At 43.2% G+C, this 20,846-nt stretch overlaps 1 protein-coding gene across 2 annotated transcripts in view; it reads left to right on the forward strand.

Annotated features, from left to right (window-relative positions):
- The window catches only part of DHX35 (DEAH-box helicase 35), a 79,916-nt gene extending 59,335 nt beyond the window's left edge, over nt 1-20,581 (forward strand). The window contains exons 16-23 of one of the 2 annotated variants that reach the window (XR_004431232.1): nt 2,802-2,896; nt 4,638-4,715; nt 6,142-6,271; nt 9,309-9,390; nt 11,571-11,642; nt 15,095-15,206; nt 19,361-19,475; nt 19,570-20,581. Coding sequence is in view for 1 of the 2 variants with exons in the window: in XM_033186418.1 (XP_033042309.1) it covers nt 2,802-2,896; nt 4,638-4,715; nt 6,142-6,271; nt 9,309-9,390; nt 11,571-11,642; nt 15,095-15,206; nt 19,361-19,405 (614 nt within the window). In the remaining variant the exon portion in view is untranslated. Of the gene's footprint in view, nt 1-2,801; nt 2,897-4,637; nt 4,716-6,141; nt 6,272-9,308; nt 9,391-11,570; nt 11,643-15,094; nt 15,207-19,360 lie in introns of both variants that reach the window. The other variant, XM_033186418.1, reaches the window with a different exon arrangement.
- The last annotated feature ends 265 nt before the right edge of the window (nt 20,582-20,846 follow it).

The raw sequence follows: 20,846 nt of genomic DNA on the forward strand, positions 1-20,846 counted from the left end.
GTATCTGTAACATAACATTTATTGTTTTAACCATTTTAAATGTGTAGTTCTGTGATACAAAGTATGTTCACGTTGTTGTGCAACCATCAGCATCATCCATTTATAGAACTTTTTCCATCTTCTCCGTTGAAACTCCATACTTGGTAAACACAAATTCCCTATTCTCTCCTCTGCCCAGCCCCTGGCAACCACCACTACTTTCTGTCTCTGTGAATTTGACTACTCTAAGAACCCTCAGAAGTGCAATCACACAGTATTTGTCCTTTGTGACTCTGTGGTGTCTGTTAGCATAATGTCTTCCAGGTTCTTCCATGTCATAGTATGTGTTAAAATTTTCTTCATTTTTAAGGCAGAATAGTATTTTATTGTATATCTATACCATGTTTTGTTTATCTGTTGACAGATACTTTGGTTGATTCTAACTTTTGGCTGTTGTGAATAATGCTGCTATGAACATGGATACACAAATATCTTTTTGAGTCCCTGTTTTTACGTTTTTTGGGTATATAGCCAGAAGTGGAGTTACTAAATCATGATAATTCTTTAATTTTTAAAAATTTATTTTTAATTAACAAATAATAATTGTATATATTTATGAGATACAGTGTGATGTTTTAATCTAGGTACACATTATATATTCAACCAAGCAAATTAACATATTCACCAACTCACCAACTTATTTTTTTGTGCTAAGAATTTGTGCTAAGAATGTTAAAATTCTATTCTTTTAGCAATTTTGAAATATACAATACATTATTATTAACTGTGGTCACCATGCAGTGCAATAGATCACTAAAACCTATTCCTCCAGTCTAACTGAAACTTGGTTAGTTTCAGTGAAGGGATCTCCCAGCCTCTGGTGATCACCTTTCTCCTCTCTGTTTCTATGAGATTGACTTTTTTAGATTCCATATATAAGTGAGATCATATGGTGTTTGTCTTTCTGTGCCTGCCTTACTTCACTTGGCATGATATCCTCCAGTTCCATTTATGCTGTCGTGAGTGACATTGTTTTCTTCTTTTTTTAAGGCTGCATGTTATTTCATTGTGTGTGTACATATTTATATATACCACATTTTCTTTCTTCATTCATCCAATGAATGGACACTTGGATTGCTTCCAAATTTTGGCTTTTGTAAATAATACTGAAATGAATATGGGAATACAGTTATCTCCTTGAAATATCAGTTTCAGTTCCTTGGGATATATACCTAGAAGTGTGATTGTTAGAACATATAAGTCCATTTTTAGTTTTTTGAGGTAGTGCCATATGATTTTCCGTTAAGGGGTGTACCATTTTGCATTTCTGCCAGCAGTACACGAGGGTTCCAATTTCTTTGACTTCTTCAGATTTTTGTGAGGACATGAGTTCTAGGATAAAAGATCTGGAAGTCTTCTCATAATTAGAAATCAAAATCATCTAGAAAGTATAATTTGTTTTTTTACCCCTGGGAAAGAGTTTAATTTTTTCTTGCTTTTGTCTAACGTTTATATCAACTGGCAGTTTATGAAGATTCAGACCCAGTATGGGGAAAGCTAACTAATTATGTTTTGAAGCAACCACTTGTCCTCAGGCTTGGTTTAGAAACAGGATTTTTTTTTTTTTTTTTTTTTGAGATAGTATCTCACTCTGTTGCCCAGGCTGGAGGGCAGTGGCACAATCTCAGCTCATTGCAACCTCTGCCTCCCAGGTTCAGTTCAAGCGATTCTTGTGCTTCAGCCTCCTGAGTAGCTGGGATTACAGGCGTGTGCCACAATGCCCAGCTAATTTTGTATTTTTAGTAGAGATGGAGTTTCACCGTGTTGGCCAGGCTGGTCTTAAACTCCTGACCTCAAGTGACCTGTCTGCCTTGGCCTCCCAAAGTGCTGGGATTACATGTGTGAGCTACCGCACCCGGCCGAGAAACAGGATTCTAAGTGTGGACTGGGGAAGTGCATCATTCATGAGGTGGGAGGCGGTGGGGAGATGGGACACGGGCAGTGCAGTGTGCTTTGTCTTGTGCCCTGGAGTGGTGATTGCTGCTGACTCTGTTTCCAGGTGCTCCCAGGTGCTCCAGCAGCCCCGCAGCATGCTTTGCTGGTCTAGTTGTGCCTTGGGCTTCCCAGCTGAGATGAACCCTTTTGAGAAGGAAGCCACTTCATAGAAGTGGTCAGGAGCAGAGAAACAGCAGAAGGGGTACAAGTCTCTCATTCCCTGTCCCCTTCCCCTCTTGGACTTCCTGCCAGGATTCCAGATGTTCCCACAGGAGAGTAGGGAGCAGGTGTGGAGCTGACCTGCCCTTAGTGATGGGGCCAGTCTTGACCTTGGCTTACAGTCAGAGTCCCTCATATTTCAGCTGCAGAGGGCAGTAACACCTTCTTTTTTGGAGTCCTTCAAGGCTACTGTTCATCTGGGCTACATATGGGACTTCACATTTGGCTGAGTGAAATATTTATATACTATAAACTTTATTTTTTTATTTTTATTTTTCTGAGAGAGGGTCTCGCTCTGTCACCCTGGCTGGAGTGCAGTGGCGTGAACTTGACTCACTGCAGCCTTGACCTCCCGGCTTTAAGCAATCCTCCTGAGTAGCTGCGCCACAGGCACATACCACCATGCCTGGCTAATTGTTTAATTTTTTGTGGAGATGGGGTTTTGCCATGTTGTACAGGCTTATATATTATAAACTTTAAAAAATTAAGCTATAGAAAAAAATATGTTCTTAGTCTTCAGTGTGGTGCAAGGAAAGTATCATAAAATGTCTTTCACTTCTTGTTGACATATTATATGGTTGAAACCAAACATGCTTTTTGTTTTACAGGAAACTTCGGCTGTTCTCAGGAGATTCTAAGCATTGCTGCCATGATGCAGATCCAGAATATCTTTGTGGTCCCCCCAAACCAGAAGTCTCAGGCAGTAAGTCAGCTCTGTCCCCAGGCTGTCTGTACCAGTCTCTTTCGCTTTGAGCTTTCCTTGTCAAAACTGTACCCAGGAACTGCTGAAGACAGAGCTGTACAACTGTGATCCGCTCATGTTTTGAGTGTTTATTGTGTGCTTGATGTTGTGTCAGGCGTTTTGCAGGCGTCATTCCACTTTATCTTCATTGTAAACCTGGGAAGTAGATATCATTATCATATTTTATTTATTTATTTATTGAGAGGGAGTCTCACTCTGTCGTTCAGGCTGGAGTGTAGTGGCATGATCTCAGCTCACTGCAACTGCACTCTGCCTCCCGGGTTCAAGCAATTCTCCTGCCTCCCATGTAGCTGGGATTACAGGTGTGCTCCACCACGCCTGGCTAATTTTTGTATTTTTAGTAGAGACGGGGTTTCACCATATTGGGCAGGCTGGTCTCAAACTCCTGACCACAGGTGATCTACCCGCCTTGACCTCTCAAAGTGTTGGTATTACAGGCGTGAGCCACCGTGCCTGGCCTATTATCATGTTTTAAAGATGGAGGCACAGAGAGGTTAGATAACTCATTTACAGTTGCACAGCCAGAATTGTTGGCTCTGGATTCACAGTCCAGAGCCCCACACCTTAACCATGGAAATACCAACTTCTAGTTTCTGTCAGGGAAATTGTCATTCGGACTGCTCTGCTAGAAACCTTGGTGGGCACATTAGTGACATAAGAAGTCAGGTGCCAGGGCACCATACGGCATCGTGGTGATATTGCAGGTGGACCATTATAAGCTAGAGAGATCCAATCCCCACCTAAGGCGCAGGCATCAGCAATGACTAATTGAGTGAATACTGGAAAGATGAAAGGAGAAGTTTTGATACTGAAGAGTTAGATACTCAGACATAAGGTGTGCTGATAGAGTTAAGTCAAAGATGAGTTCAAAGTCAGCTCCTGTTTGAAAGTCAGGGAATCAGGAGCCTTATGCATGGAGGGACTGAATTTGTATGTGTAATGAGGAGGGAGGAGAGAGACTTTCTTAGGGATTGTTGGGATCCTCCTTGTCAGTTGTGTAACTATAGATTACAAGGTTTTTCTGCCTCTCTGCCCAGATGCTTATGTCTGTTTTTGTTTAGTTTTGTTTTAATTAACCTGGAGGAGGAGAGAGACAAGAACACTAACATTTTATCAAATTTCTTTGCCAGATACTTTATAGTAAATTATCTTAATCCACAGCAATCTTGATAGGTTTAGTTTCCTGATTTTACAGATAAGGAAGTCAAGGCTGAGAAAGGTTAAGTAACCAAGCTGAGTTCTTTCAGGATATGGCAGAGCTAGAATGCTGCAAACCAGTTCTTTCTGAATCCATAACCCACACACTCTTCACCATGCAATATTATCTCCCAGTGCAAAAGGCTCACAGGAGTCAATTTCTTTCTTTCTCTTTTGAGACAGGATCTTGCTCTGTTTCCTTTGGGTGGAGTGCACTGGTGCAAACATGGCTCCTGGGCTCAAGCAATTCTCCCACCTCAGCCTAGTAGCTGGGACTTGGAGGCACACACCACCATGCCCTGCTAATTTTGTTTTTTTTTTAGTTTTTGTAGTCATGGGGTTTACCTATGTTGCCCAGGCTGGTCTCAAACTCCTGGGCTCAAGCAATCCTCCCACCTTAGCCTCCCCAAATGCTGGGATTACAGGCATGAGCCACCACACCCAGCCAAGAGTCAAATTCTGAATGTTGTTTTATTCTTTCCAGATTCGAGTGCACCGTAAATTTGCTGTGGAGGAGGGCGACCACCTCACTATGCTCAATGTATATGAAGCATTTATCAAAGTAAGCACAACTGCTCAAAGTGCCACCTTAACACACCACCCTCTGGAGGTGATCTAGGAAGGAGGATCCCAGAAGTTCAGTTCGTAAAGGAATGGCCAAGAGAGCCCTTGATTTTCCTTTTAGATTTATTGCCAGTACTAACTGGTGGGTTGGGCTTTCTGCCTGAGTGTGTGGTGCTGTATTGCTGAGAAGAACATGGGAATCATTCACTGCTTTCCTTGCTTGGAGATACGGTACACTAGTGGCAGGCCAGTGGCCCAGCCTCACGTCATCTCATATCCACCGTGTAGTAGACAGAAAGGCAACATTTGAATAGGAAGTTCTGTTACATTTTCTGAGAGCAACTTGTAGTCCTGGGTTGACTCTTCAAAGCTATGCCAGATGCCATGAGAAGACATTTAGTTGAGATCTGTGCATATTCACATATCCCACCCATATTTAGCTATAAGTGATGTTAATTTTTTATTGTTAATATTCTCTAAAACTAAGCAAATAATACAGCTTAAAGTTCTCATAAAAAATTATTAATAAAGGTGATGAAAATGATAAAAAAAGAAACCTTACATAAAAGAAAGGGTATAGTATTTCAGATTTTTAATATTCATTTCTTACTCTTTTAGAATGAAGAAATACTAAATTTTTGTTTACCAGTGATTTTAGATGATTCAGTTGGTGAAACGTTTTCAGAAAAAAGAAATTCACTTCTTACTGAGACTTACGGCTTAAATCAGTTAAAATTCATTTGTACAGGCACAATGTATCATCTGCAATCTGAAGCTTTCTCTACCAGTAGAAAGTGGGTATAGGTCTACATTGTATTATTCTTTGGTTGCCTTCTTGGAATATCTTTAATTACATTTTCTTTTTAAAAGCACTTTAACTTACAATATAATTTCAGAGGTACATTTCCACAGCAATAATTTACTCTAAGACATAATGATCATACTTATGAATACAGAAAAAATTGAATACTATTGATAGAAAAATCATGCTTTGGGGACAAATAATAGTAATTTGTAAATTATTTCTACATTGGCAAGTGTCATATTGTTGGCCTCTAGTATAATAAAGTGATAAATTCAAGCATGCCAAAGAAGAAAAATTGATTTACAAAGAACCGCATGGATAACTGGTTCTTTCTGATAGTTTACATCTAATGAAGGTATTTAAGATCGAAACCATCTCTACGTGTCATTAAGTTCTCATTTGCCCTTTAGTGCAAAGAGTGAGGTTGCAGAGCAGTCAGATGTGTGCAAGGTTGTTAACATCTGTTTTGAGAGATGGGGCAAAAATGGGCCAGTTCCAATCTTTAGATCTCATGCCATTGAACAGCACATGGGGGAAGAGAGAAGAATGATCTTTACAACATAGACTTAGTCGAGAACACGTCTGTTTTCTAACTCCCTCTTTCTGGGTTGTTCTGTAGCACAATAAGAACTCTCAATGGTGTCAGGAACATTTCCTGAATTACAAGGGTCTTGTCAGAGCTGCGACTGTAAGAGAACAATTGAAAAAGCTTCTTGTCAAGTTTCAAGTGCCCAAGAAGTCTAGTGAAGGTGAGAAGAAACTGCCCCAGCTGGTGACTTCCCTTGCTTCATTCTGTTGAGTTGTCTTCCTAAAGTTTTCATGCTGGGCTGGTGCGAGGCAGCGTGGCGTACTCTGTAACAACACTGGGTTTTATATTTTGAGTTGCCTACATCTATGAAAATCTAAAGGTCAAGTTACATATTTTTTCCAAGGAGGTCCATTTTTCTTTCTGATGGGCATTCTTACTAAGGGAATTTCATAGCCCATGACAATACTTAAGAATCATTAACAGTCACATCAGCACATCCTGTCATTGATTTTCCCATGTAGCCTTTGCAAGAAAAATTACTTTTTGGTTGATGATATTAGTAGCTATTACATAAAAATTAAATTTTATTTTCAACGACAAGTATTATTAGAGCAAGTGCTAGGTGTTTAGCCTATGCAGTCACTAAGGGTAAGACAGAAAAGTACTATAAAGTACTATGTAAGACATAGTCTGTGGCCTCTAGCAGTGACAGTGACTACTGTTAATCAGGGACACGGTAGGTTACACTGTGGCAGGGATTCTCCAAATATTCTCTTGCTCAATCTCCCACTCTGTGAGGTGTTGGCAATATTATCCTCATTTTACAATTAGTCATAAGATCCTAGGGAGAAGTTAGATTAAATTCGGGACAAAGCAGCTGGTAAGGAGGAGAGCCAGACCTGTATGTGGTTCAGAAGTCTATGCTTTTAAGGAAGTGACACACCTGCCTCAGCAGTCAGCTTGAAAGCCTGCTGTGTGCCAGGTACTCAGCCACATCCTCAGCACCATTAGTACTTGGTAACATTTCCTGAGTGCTTATAAGTGGCCAGGCAGCGCTTGAGTGTTCCATGTGTTTATTAATTTAACGCTCACAACAGCGCTGTGAAATGTGTGCTCTTTTCCCCATCTTATAGGTGAGAAAAGCATGGCTAAGAGGTAAAATATAACTTGCTGAAGTAACACAGTGAGGGTATGGTGGAGTCAGAACTTGAGCCCAGGTGGTTCCATTTCAGTCTTATTTTGTCTTTATACTAAGAGTAAGTGATTAAACAATGACTGAGTCTTGGCCTTTACTCTAAGGGAACAGTGCAATGAAAGGAGAGATTCATACGAATAGACAAAGTATTCAGACTTTGTCTTCAGTCCTCTTAGAAGTTAAAGTAGTAGATACTTTAGTAATCATAGAAGATGTGCTGGAAAATGTGGAAGGAATGCCAGGAAGAAGGAATCCAGAGAGGGCTGGCTTGGGAAGTCCTGCAGCTTCCTTGAGGTGTGGTGGGAGTCCGGTCACGCTGTGGGGTCTGGTTGAATTAGAAAATGGTGGCAAAGAGCACTCTAGGGACGGAGGACTGGAGACAAGTGCTTGGAGTGAGGAGTGTATTAGACGCTCAGAGAATATTTGATGGGTGAATATGCTCACAAGAGAGGGAAGAGTTGAAACCTGGGCCATTGAGCCATGTTGGAGTTATTGATAGAAACAGGAAGCTTACAAGGAGCACCCAATTGGAGAGCAGCTGGTCAAATGCCTGTCACCCAGCAGGTAGATGACAGCCTTATTTTAGCAATTGGTGGTCTTCACCTGTGTTTCATTATCAGACCCCTGCCCAGGAGAAAAGTTAAATTTAAATTCTACCCAGCCTGAGAAATTAAATACTTAAATACTAAGGAATAAGATTTTGTAGGGTTAAGATTGAGCTTTGGAGGGCCACAGGCCATTGTAGTATCTAAGATACTTCCCTTCCCCTGCCTCCAAGAACCAGTTTTCACCCCTTTGGAAGTGGTATCACCCCTGATTAGAGTGCATATTTTACATGGAAATTTCTTATGGACAATAGGAGAGAAGAGACTGGGCATCGGATTAGATCATGGTTATACATGTAGATTTGAGATTTATCAACTTAGTGCTTAGGAACAATACAGAAAATCATGAAGACTAAATAAATTACATGCAAATTTAAAACATCTAAGTGTCAAAAAATAGAAAGCAATTAGTGAAAGATACTTTCAGCAGTCATGAGATAAAAATTAAAAACTTTATTATAGAATTATTTAATATATTTAGGAAAAAACAATTTTCGGGTTGATAAAATGGGCTAAGGATTAGAACAAAAAATTCACAAAAGAAGAAATATACCAATAGTAATCAAATAAATGTAACATAAAAGAAGGTAACCCTTTTTGCCAAAACACTGCTAGTAAGAATGCAGTGAAACTGCCATTTTTATATATTGTTGATGGCTTTGGAAATAGTACCACCGTTAGGGAACTTACTTACCAACATGCTGTATTCCATTGGCTCTAAGATACCATCATGTGTAAGAAACATCATTTTATGTATCACTAAGGGAAAAAAAATGCTGCCAGTTATAATTGTAAAATGCTATCCTAATTTCAATGAATTAAAGTTAGAAAAAGAGAGAGTCTTAAAATTGATGAGATATGGTATGTCATTAACCATAAAAATAACATTAGCCTTTTGCACAACAATTTGGAATGTATCCCATGGACATCATCTAATAGTGGGGAAGCTTTATTCATGGAAGATGTTAGCTGTAGCAATAGAAACAACAGTTAAAATAGAACATTTGAAAAAATTGAAGAATTACTTCAATTTTCAAACACTAGCTCACAACCACAGAAGTCACGTTGTGTAGTATTTCCAGTTCGTGTTTTATAGAAAGAGCGTCATTGCCATATCACACTCTCTTACGAAGGAGTTCTGAGGTCACTGACCAGCCTGCAGAGCAGCACTCTTAGGTTCTGGTGCCCAGCCATGGTCCAGCCATGTGTGGCTTCAGGGAGGTTGGAGGGGTCCCAGGTTCAAGGAGCAGACCAGCATAGTTCTTAGCAGTGGTTGTGGGGAGTGGGACCTCCTTAGACAGTGCCAGAAGGGCAGGGCTGGAGCCAGTTCGGGAGAGGGTTTTGAGGTGGCTTGAAGCAGCCTGGGGTGGTGCTGGGAGTGAATCCTGTGCCTTAGAGCACACGGAGCATAGGGCAGGCAAGGGTCTCACCCGCCTGTCTGTTGGCTGCCTGTGTAGGTGATCCGGATCCGGTTCTGAGGTGCATTGTCTCCGGCTTCTTCGCCAATGCAGCGAGGTTTCATTCTACTGGAGCTTATAGGTAACACGATATTTGGTGAAGTCATTTGTTAAAGGAACAGTCTTACAAATGACCCAGACCCCACAGAAAGCTGTGCAGAGATAGTAGTTACATAATTATTTTTAATTTCTACCATGTCTCCTTCCAAAACTGAGTTGAGGTTAGCGACATAGCTTTAAGCAAAATATCTTGACTTTCTAAAAATGATTCTCACACGTTCAGCTCATCTATATGTTGTATGTTTTAGAAGGATGACAATTTTACATCTTGAGGCTGGTAATAATTCAATTCTAATGATAGAATAACATGACCTGAAGAAACCATTAAAAGTAATCTTTCCCAGATAAGTTACTTTTACAGTTGGCTAGTTTATTATGTCTTCAGCGATCTGCAGGACTGAAGTCCCCACCCACCCTGGTACAGTGTGGCCACGTCTGGTGTCTTTGGAGGTAGCCAGGTGTTTCTCATGTGCTTGGTGTGCCTCCTGCTACATAACCTGATTCTTCCAGTTCCGTTTTCTAGGCACAGAAAACCATTGATCGTTGATGCCTTCCTAATGGTCTTTAGTATGTTCAAATGCAGTGAAAATTCAGCATAGCTTCGCTTTCCTTTCTCCAGACTAATCATTCCAGTGCTTTGAATTGTTACTTTTAGTCTGTCTTTTGGCTCATTTTAGTTTCATAACCTCACTGTAGCCTGTTTAAAGTATAGCTATTATCATTTTCTGTTCTTTAATAAGAGCACACTCCAAAGAATTTCTCCCCAGCTCTTCTTCCTATGTGTTATTTTGTCATTAATTTTTTTTCCCTCAGAAAATATTACTGCCCTGTTATCTTGAGGTCAGCCAAGAGATTCCTTGTCCTGGGCTCCTGTTAATGAGTCCAGAATTGCACTGAGCCTTTTTTAATTTTGGCAGCCGGATCTGCTCCATTTAGTATCCTAGTAGCTGACTGTTTGAACTGCAGGATAGCACTTTACATTGATCTCTAGTCTGTTCTCTTTGTTACTCCAGGCATGTTGTAGCCTGTCAGTATCATGATTCAGTTGCCCATTGTATGAGCTCACCTCCCCACCCTGAGTTGTCTGTATTTGAGGCAACTCGTCCGTGTGGAGGTGACCCCCGCAGTGGCCCAAGATCTTCCCAAGGAGTGCTGCCAGCTTGTCATCTTGAGTGCTCCCACTCTCCTGGAGAGTTAGCAATTTCGACTAGTGTTTAGAAAATCCTTTTATCAGTGTCCTCAGCAACAATGTGGGCTACCTAAGAGGTTCCAGGCTAGTCATTCCTTTGAGACAACATTTAGTGTTGATCAGCTCACCACCACCTGGTAGGACAGCCTGGGACCCCAGGACACTGGCTTTATTACAGCGCCGACGAGGCGCTCTCACAGCACTTGAAGCGCTTCCCCCAAGAAACAGATCATTCTACTGAATTGGAATTGGAAGTACTATTTCAGAGAAATTAATAGTCCAGTATTGAGCTTTCTTTTTTTTTTTTTTTGAGATGGAGTTTTGCTCTTATTGCCCAGGCTAGAGTGCAATGGGGTGATCTCGGCTCATTGCAGCCTTTGCCTCCCAGCTTCAAGTGATTCTCCTGCCTCCTCCCGAGTAGCTGGTATTACAGGCATGCGCCACCACACCCAGCTAATTTTGTATTTTTAGTAGAGACAGGGTTTCTCCATGTTGGCCAGGCTGGTTTTGAACTCCCGACCTCAGGTGATCTGCCCACCTTGGCCTCCCAAAGTGCTGAGATTACAGTAATGAGCCACCGCGCCCGGCTGTGAGCTTTCTTTTTTCATTATCATTACGTCCCCCTATAGTCATTATCTTTAGTATTTAACTTTGCTTTTTAGATTATAGAAGAAATCGCATGTATTATTTCCATTCCAAAGGAAATTGTTTTGAAAGAGCACCTGCAGAAGATACACATAAACATAGGCAGAGCATTTTATTCCTAAATGTTTTCTCTAAGTGTCCAGATGTTGCTTTTCTCCTCTTCTCTTTTCCACATGGTTTATTGTTGACTTCTGGGGTGGCAGCCGGGGAGCGATCGAGAAAGGTTATAAGAGAAGATGGAGATAATTGTTTTGCTTGTGACAAGTTCAGTCTGCATGCTTTTTTTGGTAATATTACAAATATCTGTGGGAAAGTCTTGCTATAAGTATTTAAAATGTGCTTCAGACAAAATTCTTCTATGTTCCAAGGACCATCCGTGATGACCATGAGCTGCACATACACCCTGCGTCAGTCCTTTATGCAGAGAAACCGCCTCGCTGGTAAGCATGTCCTGCTGCTTAGCCTGTGCCTGCTTTGAGCAGGGCCATGTTCTTGGTTTTCTCCTGTACGTGTTTCTTGACATTGCCTCTAGAATTTCTGCTCTGGGCCAGTTGTGGTGGCTCATGCCTGTAATCCCAGCACTTTGGGAGGCCAATGCGGGCAGATCACCTGAGGTCAGGAGTTCAAGACCATCCTGGCCAACATGGTGAAACGTCATCTCTACTACAAATACAAAAATTAGCCGGTCATGATGGGCACGCCTGTAATCCCAGCTGCTCGGGAGGCTGAGGCAGGAGAATCGCTTGAACCTGGAAGGCAGTGGTTGCAGTGAGCCAAGATCACACCACTGCACTCTAGCCTGGGTGACAGAGCAAGACTCCAAAAAAAAAAAAAAAAAAAAAGAATTTCTGCTCTAGCAAAGATCTCCTTAAGCAACCAGTGATATTTGTCTACTCACTCATCCACTAAGCAAACGTTCATTTTCACCCACTGACTAGATGCTTAGCCCTGCACGAGGCACAGCTATGCAGAGATGAATTGGGATCCCAGTTCACGGTTTTTTTTTTTTTTGTTTTTTTTTTGAGACAGAGTTTCATTCTGTTGCTCAGACTGGAGTGCAGTGGTGCTGTCTTGGCTCACTGCAACCTCTGCCTCCCAGGTTCAAGTGATTCTCCTGCCTCAGCCACCTGAGTAACTGAGACTATAGATATGTGCAATCACACCTGGCTAATTTTTGTATTTTTAGTAGAGATGGGGTTTCACTGTGTTGGCCAGGCTGGTCTCCAACTCCTGACCTCAGGTGATCCACCCACCTCGGCCTCCCCAAGTGCTGGGATTACAGGTGTGAGCGACCGCACCCGGCCCCAGCCCACAGTTTTGACATAGAGACAGACACAGAGTCAGCTACCTTGGAGGAAGGGCTTTACTAGTGGCGTGGATGAAGTGCTGGGCTTGGCACATCATGTGCCAGTGAGAATCAGGAAAGGCTTCTTGGAGGAGGTAACATTCACCTGAACCTGGAAACAAGAGTGTTCAGGCAGAAAGGACCCAGAGGACATTCCATGTAGAGAAGTAGCAGGGCCAGAGCCATGGAACATAAAGGAGCCTCTTGCGTTTGGAAAATGGGTAATCATTAGTATGAGTGGCCTGTGAAATGGTGCTGCTTTGTAACACTGCCTGGGAAGAAAGAGGTAAGCACAGAAGTCTAGAGTCATCTTTATAGTATTTCAATGGTTAAGTTTAGGTTTGTCTTTAGACATCTTTATGGCATTTCAATAGTTTAGATTTGTCCAATTTAATAATAAAAATTGGGGACTTAACATTTTTCTTGTTTACAATTTCATTTTTCTAGAATTCATTTATATTGTATTTTACCAATAAAAAATATTGATTAAAAGTACTGATCAACCATGGATTAGATTTTGCTTTTTTGAGACAGTCGCACTCTGTTGCCCAGGCTGGAGTACAGTGGTGTAATCTTGGCTCACTTTAACCTCCACTTCCGGGATTCAAGTGATTCTCCTGCCTCAGCCTCCTGAGCAGCTGGGATTACAGGTGTGTGCCACCATGCCCAACTAATTTTTGTATTTTTAGTAGAGACAGGGTTTTGCCATGTTGACCAGGCTGGTCTCAAACTCCTGACCTCAGGTGATCCGCCTGCCTTGGCCTCCCAGAGTGCTGGGATCACAGGCATGAGCCACTGTACCCTGCCCAGGTTGGAAATTTTAAAGACAACAACAATTTGTCCTTCTCCAGTTGGAAGATGGAGAGGCCCTGGGAAAAAGGGTGGGGCGTGTGTGAAGAGAGGGAGAGAGAAGATAGCGGTAGATTTGAAGGCAAGAAGGTCTGTGGTCAAACACTTTGTACCCTAGAACTGCAGCTTTCAAAGTATGGTCTCCAGCCCAGCATCAGTATCACCTGGAAACTTGTATGAAATGCAGCTTCTCAGGCCATGCCAAGTTCCATTCAGTCAGAAACTGGACTAGGGCCCAGGACTCCATTTTAACAAGCCCTCCAGATGTTTCTGTTGGGCAGTAAAGTTTGAGTTCTGTTTCCCTAGACCAAGGAATCAGATTTATCCTGTAGCCAGTGCAGACCTTGAAGTTTCTTAGGTTGAGAGCACCTTGGTCAGTTCTGGGTTTAGAAATGTTATCCAGTGACTACACTAATGTGGCCAGGATATGCACACTCATGTGTGCAGGAGAATTTGAAGAGTGCCCACACCTGTAATTTCAGCACTTTGGGAGGCTGAGGCCAGAGGATTGCTTGAGGTCGGGAGTTCAGTACCAGCCTGGGCACCATAGCCAGACCTCAACTCTCAAAAAAAAAAAAAAAAAAAAAATTAGCCAGGCATGGTGGCACATGGCTGCAGTACTAGCTGCTCAGGAGACTGAGACAGGAGGATCGCTTGAGCCCGGAGGTTGAGGCTTCAGTGAGCCATGATTGCACCACTACACTCCAGCCTGGGTGACAGAGCGAGACCCAGCCTTTAAAAAAAAATTACTTTTTTAAATCAAGAGAGATGCAAAACCTCAGTTTTAGATCCTTTTTTTGCTGACTTTTGGGTGGTTAAATTTGGGAGTTGCTTAAAAGAGAAAGGCTTTTCTTTTTCTTGCTTCATTCCTAAGGAGCTCTGAAGGGCAAAGAAAGGTTGGGGAAATAGAGCCAGCCTGAAGCAGTGCCATTCCGTTCAGGTGGCAAAGAAAGGGCTCCCCCATCACGGCCTCTTTGTAGGGGGTCCTCCTTTTTCCTTTCGTCAGCTGAGATTCATTGACTGGTTTTTGAGGAGTAGGGAACCGCAGTGTGGCTGGTGTGTTTATAGTTACGCAGGAAGCCCTGAATCAGCACTTGGGATGTTTCGGAAACTAGTATCTACTCATATGCACACCTAAAATCTGGGGACTGGATATTATGCTCTTGGCTCTTTGGTTGTCTATTACCTGAGCCTCAGAAACATTTTTTTCCTTAAATAAAGGTATAATTTATTTACAATGCAAGATGAGTTTTGACAAATGTGTATACATGTAACCTGGACCCACATAAGTTATACGATGTTTTTATCATTTTAGAAATTCTTTGTGTCTCTTTACAGTCAGTTCCCAGCCTCTTTCAGAATCAGGCAAACCTTTGCCTCTATTTCTGCATTTTCTAATAAAGTCATTAGGCTCAGTTCAGAGTTCTGTAAATGCAGATGCAGGATCCAGAAAGGTCCTTCGCGGATAACTGAGATGTCCCAGAAGTCATTTAGGATTTAGAGTCTCATCTGAAAAATGGACACACCATTACCCAGCACTTAGGTCTTGAGGCTTTGATGAGTGACATAAATGCATGTGTTTAGCACAGTGTCTGGCACATGGAGTAGAACCTGTTAAAGGAAACAGCATGTCTAACTGTGGATCCTGACTGTCATCACAAGAGGGTGAAATTAGCTCATGTGTCTTTCTGATTTCAGGGTTATCTATAACGAAGTTATACAGACCTCCAAGTATTACATGAGAGATGTGACTGCTATTGAATCGGCCTGGCTGTTGGAACTGGCTCCACACTTTTATCAACAAGGAACGGTAGGAATGAACGGAGCCTGTGCCCCAGCCACCTGTTAGCAGCCTCTCCATGTTTTTCAATGTACTCTTTTTCTCCAATTTAATGCCCTATGTGTGTTCCTCCTAGTGGTGCATAGGGTAGAAAGGCTATTACCATATCCCCAAAACATTCTGAGAAAGCACTCTAGCGTTTAATTCATAGTGAAGTGCAATTAAAAAAATCCCCCAACCTCATAAGAAAAAAAAAAAAGGTATCGCTTTTTCTCCTTTTGTTCTTCCAAACTATTTCTCTTTTTTTTTTTTTTTTTGAGACAGAGGCTCACTCTGTCGCCCAGGCTGGAGTGCAATGGCACGATCATGGCTCACTGCAAGCTCCGTTCCCTGGATTCAAGCGATTCTCCTGCCTTAGCCCCGTGTAGCTGGGATTACAGGTGTGCGCCACCACACCTGGCTCATTTGTTTCTTTTTCTTTTTTTTTCTTTTTTGTATTTTTAGTAGAGACATGGTTTCACCATGTTGGCCAGTCTGGTTTCAAACTCCTGGCCTCAAGTGATCCACCCACCTGAGCCTCCTAAAGTGCTGGGATTACAGGTATGAGCCAGCAGGCCTGGCCTGAGCTAACTAAAAAAATTTTTTTTTAGGGATGGGGTTTCACTGTGTTGCCCAGGCTAGTCTCGAATACCTGGGCTCAAGTGGTCCTCCTGCCTTGGTCTCCCAAATTGCTGGGATTACAGGTGTGAGCCACCATGCCCACCAGTTCCTTTTTTATTTTTATTTATTTACTTTTGAGACAGAGTCTTGCTCTGTCATCCTGGCTGGAATGCAGTGACACAATCTCAGCTCACTGCAACCTCTGCTTCCCAGGTTCAAGTGATTCTCCCGCCTCAACCTCCCTAATAGCTGGGATTACAAGTGCGCGCCACCATACCTGGCTAATTTTTGTATTTTTAGTATAGACAGGGTTTCGCCATATTGGCCAGGCTGGTCTTGAACTCCTGATCTCAGGTGATCTGGCCGCCTGGGTCTCCCAAGGTGCTGGGATTACAGGTGTGAGCCACCACGCCCAGCTCCTTTTTAAAAAGGGTTACAGCCCCGTGCTGTTTGTTGCCTAAAAATACTTGCTTTACATATTTTGCCCAAGTTTACTGTTGTTTACAGCAGAAGGGAAAGTCTGAAACCTTTTTCTCCATGAGGGCCAGAATTGGACTACACAGTGTTTTCAAAGCATTATTTGAATTGATTGCCACATTTAAAAATTGGGAGATTTCATATTAAACATGAATTTCTGTTTTATCTTGAAAAACATGTTTAGTCTGGTAACACTAGGCCTGAGTTCCCGCGTGGTGGCATCACGGGCTTAGGGGTGGCTGCCTGCCGTCAGTGACATCGCCAGGTGCCACAGCCCCACTTGCTTACTTGCCTGCTCCACTCTTGGAGACATTTGAATTTGTGACCCTATAAATGGAAGAATCTCCATCTCTCCCACTCCAGCAAAGTCAAGGGAAATTGTCCTCTCAAAATTTTATAATATTTAATTTTTATCTAATCAAGCAAAAACCATGTCACACCTTTATAGTTCTTCACACATCCCAATTGAGATATTTCAGCTAGAAAGCACATCAGCCTGCAGGGACTGATAAAAATGCAGAGTGTGTTGTCTTTGCTGAATTAGGTTGATAAGAATAAACGTGGTGAAAGAAAGTCTTTTCCTTCAAAACCTCTCAGGTGGAAAGCAGCAGACTTCAGGAGTCCAAGAGAAGGGATTAGAAAGGTAAACTAGTGGTTGAAAGAGGAATGGTGCAGTGGTCAAAGTGCCTGTTCAAGTAAGAAGATGCAGACAGCCAGAGAAGGATAAGCCTGAAATTGTCTTGGATTCATTTAGACTCTTGGAAACAGAATTAGCCCAGAAGCTGAGTCATTTTCCCTTCTCAGCTCAAAATTCCAGTTTCTTTAGGTCAAACCCACAAAATTAAAGAGCAAATAGCTTCAGAAGTTTGAAGAAAATGACAAGCCCAGATTTCTGCATTTGTCTCTTCTCTCCAAATGGCTTTTTTTTTTTAAGCCCATCACCTCCACTGTCATCAGAGTATTTTTAGAGAGGCTGTGACAGACCTTTCAAAATCACCTAGTGTGGCTGAGCACGGTGGCTCACGCCTGTAATCCCAGCACTTTGAGAGGCTGAGGTGGGCGGATCACATGAGGCCAGGAGTTCGAAACCAGCCTGGCCAACCATGGTGAAACCCCGTCTCTACTGAAAATACAAAAATTAGCTGGGCATGGTGGCATATGCCTGTAATCCCAGCTACTTGAGAGGCTGAGGCAGGAGAATCACTTGAACCCAGGAGGTGGAGGCTGCAGTGAGCTGAGATCACACCACTGCACTCCAGCCTGGGCGACAGAGCCAGACTCTGTCTAAAAAAAAAGAAATCACCTAGTACAACAACCTCATTGTATGGCAGTGGTCCCCAAACCACAGAGAAACTTGCGTTATTTCTTAACTGTATAGTCCAAGGGCACTTCTACTATTAATTTGCCCAAAGCAGATTGATTTCTCAGAGAGCCTCCAGATCTGCAGGAGTTGTCCATGTACAGTAGATGTTCCTTTGTTGAACACAGTGCAGCGCCTCGCAACCATCCACAGCCCACAGATCATTTGCAGCTCTGTTCCTGGCACCTTTGGAGACTTTCCATCACTGCTGTTTTTCGGAATGTTGCTCTCACCCTGTGTGGAGGCCTGAAATGGTTCAGAGTCAGCTTTGTTTATATTCAACATTCTTCCCAGAAACAAGCACCAAAAATGGCCCCACAGGCACAATGGCGTCATCTCCCATCCCCAAGCTAAGGCCGTGGATGTCTAACATTAGCTGTAGGGGTTATATCAGGTGATGTGTAGAGAGGAGAGAATTCAGAGAAATTTAGCAAGACCTACAGCTAGACAGGGGAAGAATGGGGTGGCCTATTCAGAGATTTGCCTTCTGGCTTTTAAATTATTTTTCCTTATTCTCAGAGATATCTTCATTATTAGGGAAAACTCCTTTAACGTGGCCTTTGCAAGAGTCTGTAGTGGTCCTCCCTCAGCTGTAAGCAGATAGAAAGTCTGAGTTCTCATAGCTCATTTAGACCTGGGTCCCGTTCGCTCTGTTGTCTCTCACGTCACACCTGCTGGTATGCTGTGTCTCCATTCACGCCCTCCATTTTGTCAGGGCCTGCAGTTCTCTCTGGGGCCGATGCAGCTTGATGTTGTGAGGCCGTATGGATGTGCTAAGGAGTGGGCACACCGGCCCCGGAGCAGGCGGGATGGGCACTCTCGTGTGAGGCTCACTGTGTGTTGGGTGGCACGGCTCAGGGATCTCTTGGTTATTGATGATTAGTAATGGGCTGTCGGGTGTATTCCAGTTGATGAGTGGAGGGACGTCTTTCATTAAAAGCTTGTATTCACACACTGTGCCTCAAAGGCATATTTAAGGATTTCTGCCACTTTCAGCTTTGCTTTAGAATGTAAAAAATACTTCATCTTCCAATCCTGTTATCTGATGCCTATGATTATAATGTTGTGCTTCATGTTATTCATAATGGTAGAAAGTGACATTTCTGGGAGAAAAAAAAAGTGTCACTAGGAGGTGTCCTTTCTGTCTTCCTAGCAAGCTTGTACCCTCCATGTGGGCAGAGGCCGTGTCTTTATCTCCATCCTTGAGCCAGGTACTCCATGGGTACCTGGCATGTTGAGACGCTTGGTAAATTGACTTCCTTGTTCCAAAAGAGAAGATACTTTTTCTTGATTGTTGTCAGGAACTTCCTGGAGATTTGAGGTCACTTCCAGCCTGAGCCCAGTCTCCTGAGCACAGGTGTCTGGCTGCGGTGCTGTCCTCTAGACTGGGGCAGAAGGAGAGCTGTGTCTCAAAAAGAAAACCTTGCCTTCACAGCTTCTGCAGAGCCCTATATAACCAGCTTCAGCCACTGTGGCTTGGGCCTCGGGTTGCTGGCGGCTGACTTAAGGTCTGCTTCTTCATTGGCCACTTGGGCTTTTTCCTTCCACGCTATTTCGTGAACAGCATTTACTGGGAAGGTGTGGACCAGATGGAAGATTTGATGTGGTCATTCATATGGGGAGTACGTTGCAGTCTGGTTTCTTTGTCTAATCAACCCCAACTGGAGTGTCTTCTCTTCTCTTGCAGCACCTGTCCCTGAAAGCCAAAAGGGCCAAGGTCCAGGACCAGTGAGAGGAGCCCACAGCCGCAGCTGCAGGGACTGCTGGTGTCCTCTCCTCCATGCTGCTGCCCCTGGCTCCAGGTGGGGTGAGCTGGCACCAGCTCCTGTAGAATGTTTGGTTGCTCTGAAGGGGGCTGCGGCCTGTTCATTAGCCCTTTCTTCCTACTGCCCACAGCATTTGCATCCTTGCTGGGATCCTGGAGGACTCTGTGCATGGGCAGACATCCTTCTGTGCTGCAGCGGGCAGAGTGGGAGTTGACTCACTCAGCACGCTCACTAACCCAGCATGCCACTTCCAGCAGGCACGCAGTCCTGGCCCAGCTCTATGGGAAACAAGGAGGAAAGTGAAGGCTGAAATACCATGTGAGGTGGACAGAGGAATGGTTTGCTGGGCTGGTTTTGCTTTCCCTGCTGGGGCCACGGCTGTGTTAACCAATGAGGTCCGCTGCCAAGTTTGTGAACAAGTGTGTATCTACGAAGGAACGAAACATCGGGGATCTCTGCCGAAACCACCAAGAGGCATGTCTGATGGGCACAGGGGCTCCCAAACCCAGTGACTTCTGTCTGTCCTCAGCCCTTGTCCCTGTTGGTCTGCAGCTAGGAGATTTGCAAGGGATTGGTGATTGACAGAGAGGACTCGTGTGCTGTTTTGTGTTAGCTGAGGATTTCTGTTTCACAAGTGGGCTTAGCGTCTTCTCAGTGCAGTGCCAGGTCCTGGTGCCACACTAGCTGAGCACTCAGGAGAGTTCATCAGCTCAGATCCCACAGGCTCTCCTCTTTAGCAGGAATTCACAACAGTTTAGACGCCCTAAACTTCTGTAGCTCAGGAACATAACTGGCGTATTTGTTATTTTGTTTGTTTGCTTGGCGTCTTGCAAGAGCCCGCGGGGGTGGGTCTTCCAGCAGGCACTGGTTTTGTTGCCCCAGGGCTGCTTTGCTGTGATGATGATTGCGTTTCAACACATGCCAGATGCAGATGTTTTCCCCCTTACTGTTTCAATGACCTTTATTTTAAAAACACGTAGCTTGAAAATTTATTTTTGTACTGATATTAGTTTGGATGTGCCACTTTTGGCACCAAATGTGTATGTTATTTTTATTTCCATTTTATAAACATGTAAATAATAGTGATAACTTGTTAATAATAGTAAACCTTTATACCTAAAGTAAATGTATTCCCTCCCACAGCTGGTTCTCGTGGTCTATATGTTAAGATGTTCTAATGCATTGTTCGGAGTGAGGGCCTGACGTTAGCTAAGAAACTTAATGCTGTGGCATACAGCAGCTTTGGGATCTCAGGGACACAGGAAGCCCCCTAAAGCAAGATGATGTGACTGAATGACCTTAAGACCTGATTAGAGTAAACTGTGGGACATTAAAAGAAGTCCCAAAGAGGTGCTCATTCTTGCCATTTCCAATTGGGATCTCCCTGTAGAGGGGTCAGAAACATTA

This window comes from Trachypithecus francoisi, unplaced genomic scaffold (genome assembly GCF_009764315.1).
Source record: "Trachypithecus francoisi isolate TF-2019V2 unplaced genomic scaffold, Tfra_2.0 Lachesis_group21, whole genome shotgun sequence".
In the NCBI taxonomy this organism is placed as follows: Eukaryota; Metazoa; Chordata; class Mammalia; order Primates; family Cercopithecidae; genus Trachypithecus; species Trachypithecus francoisi.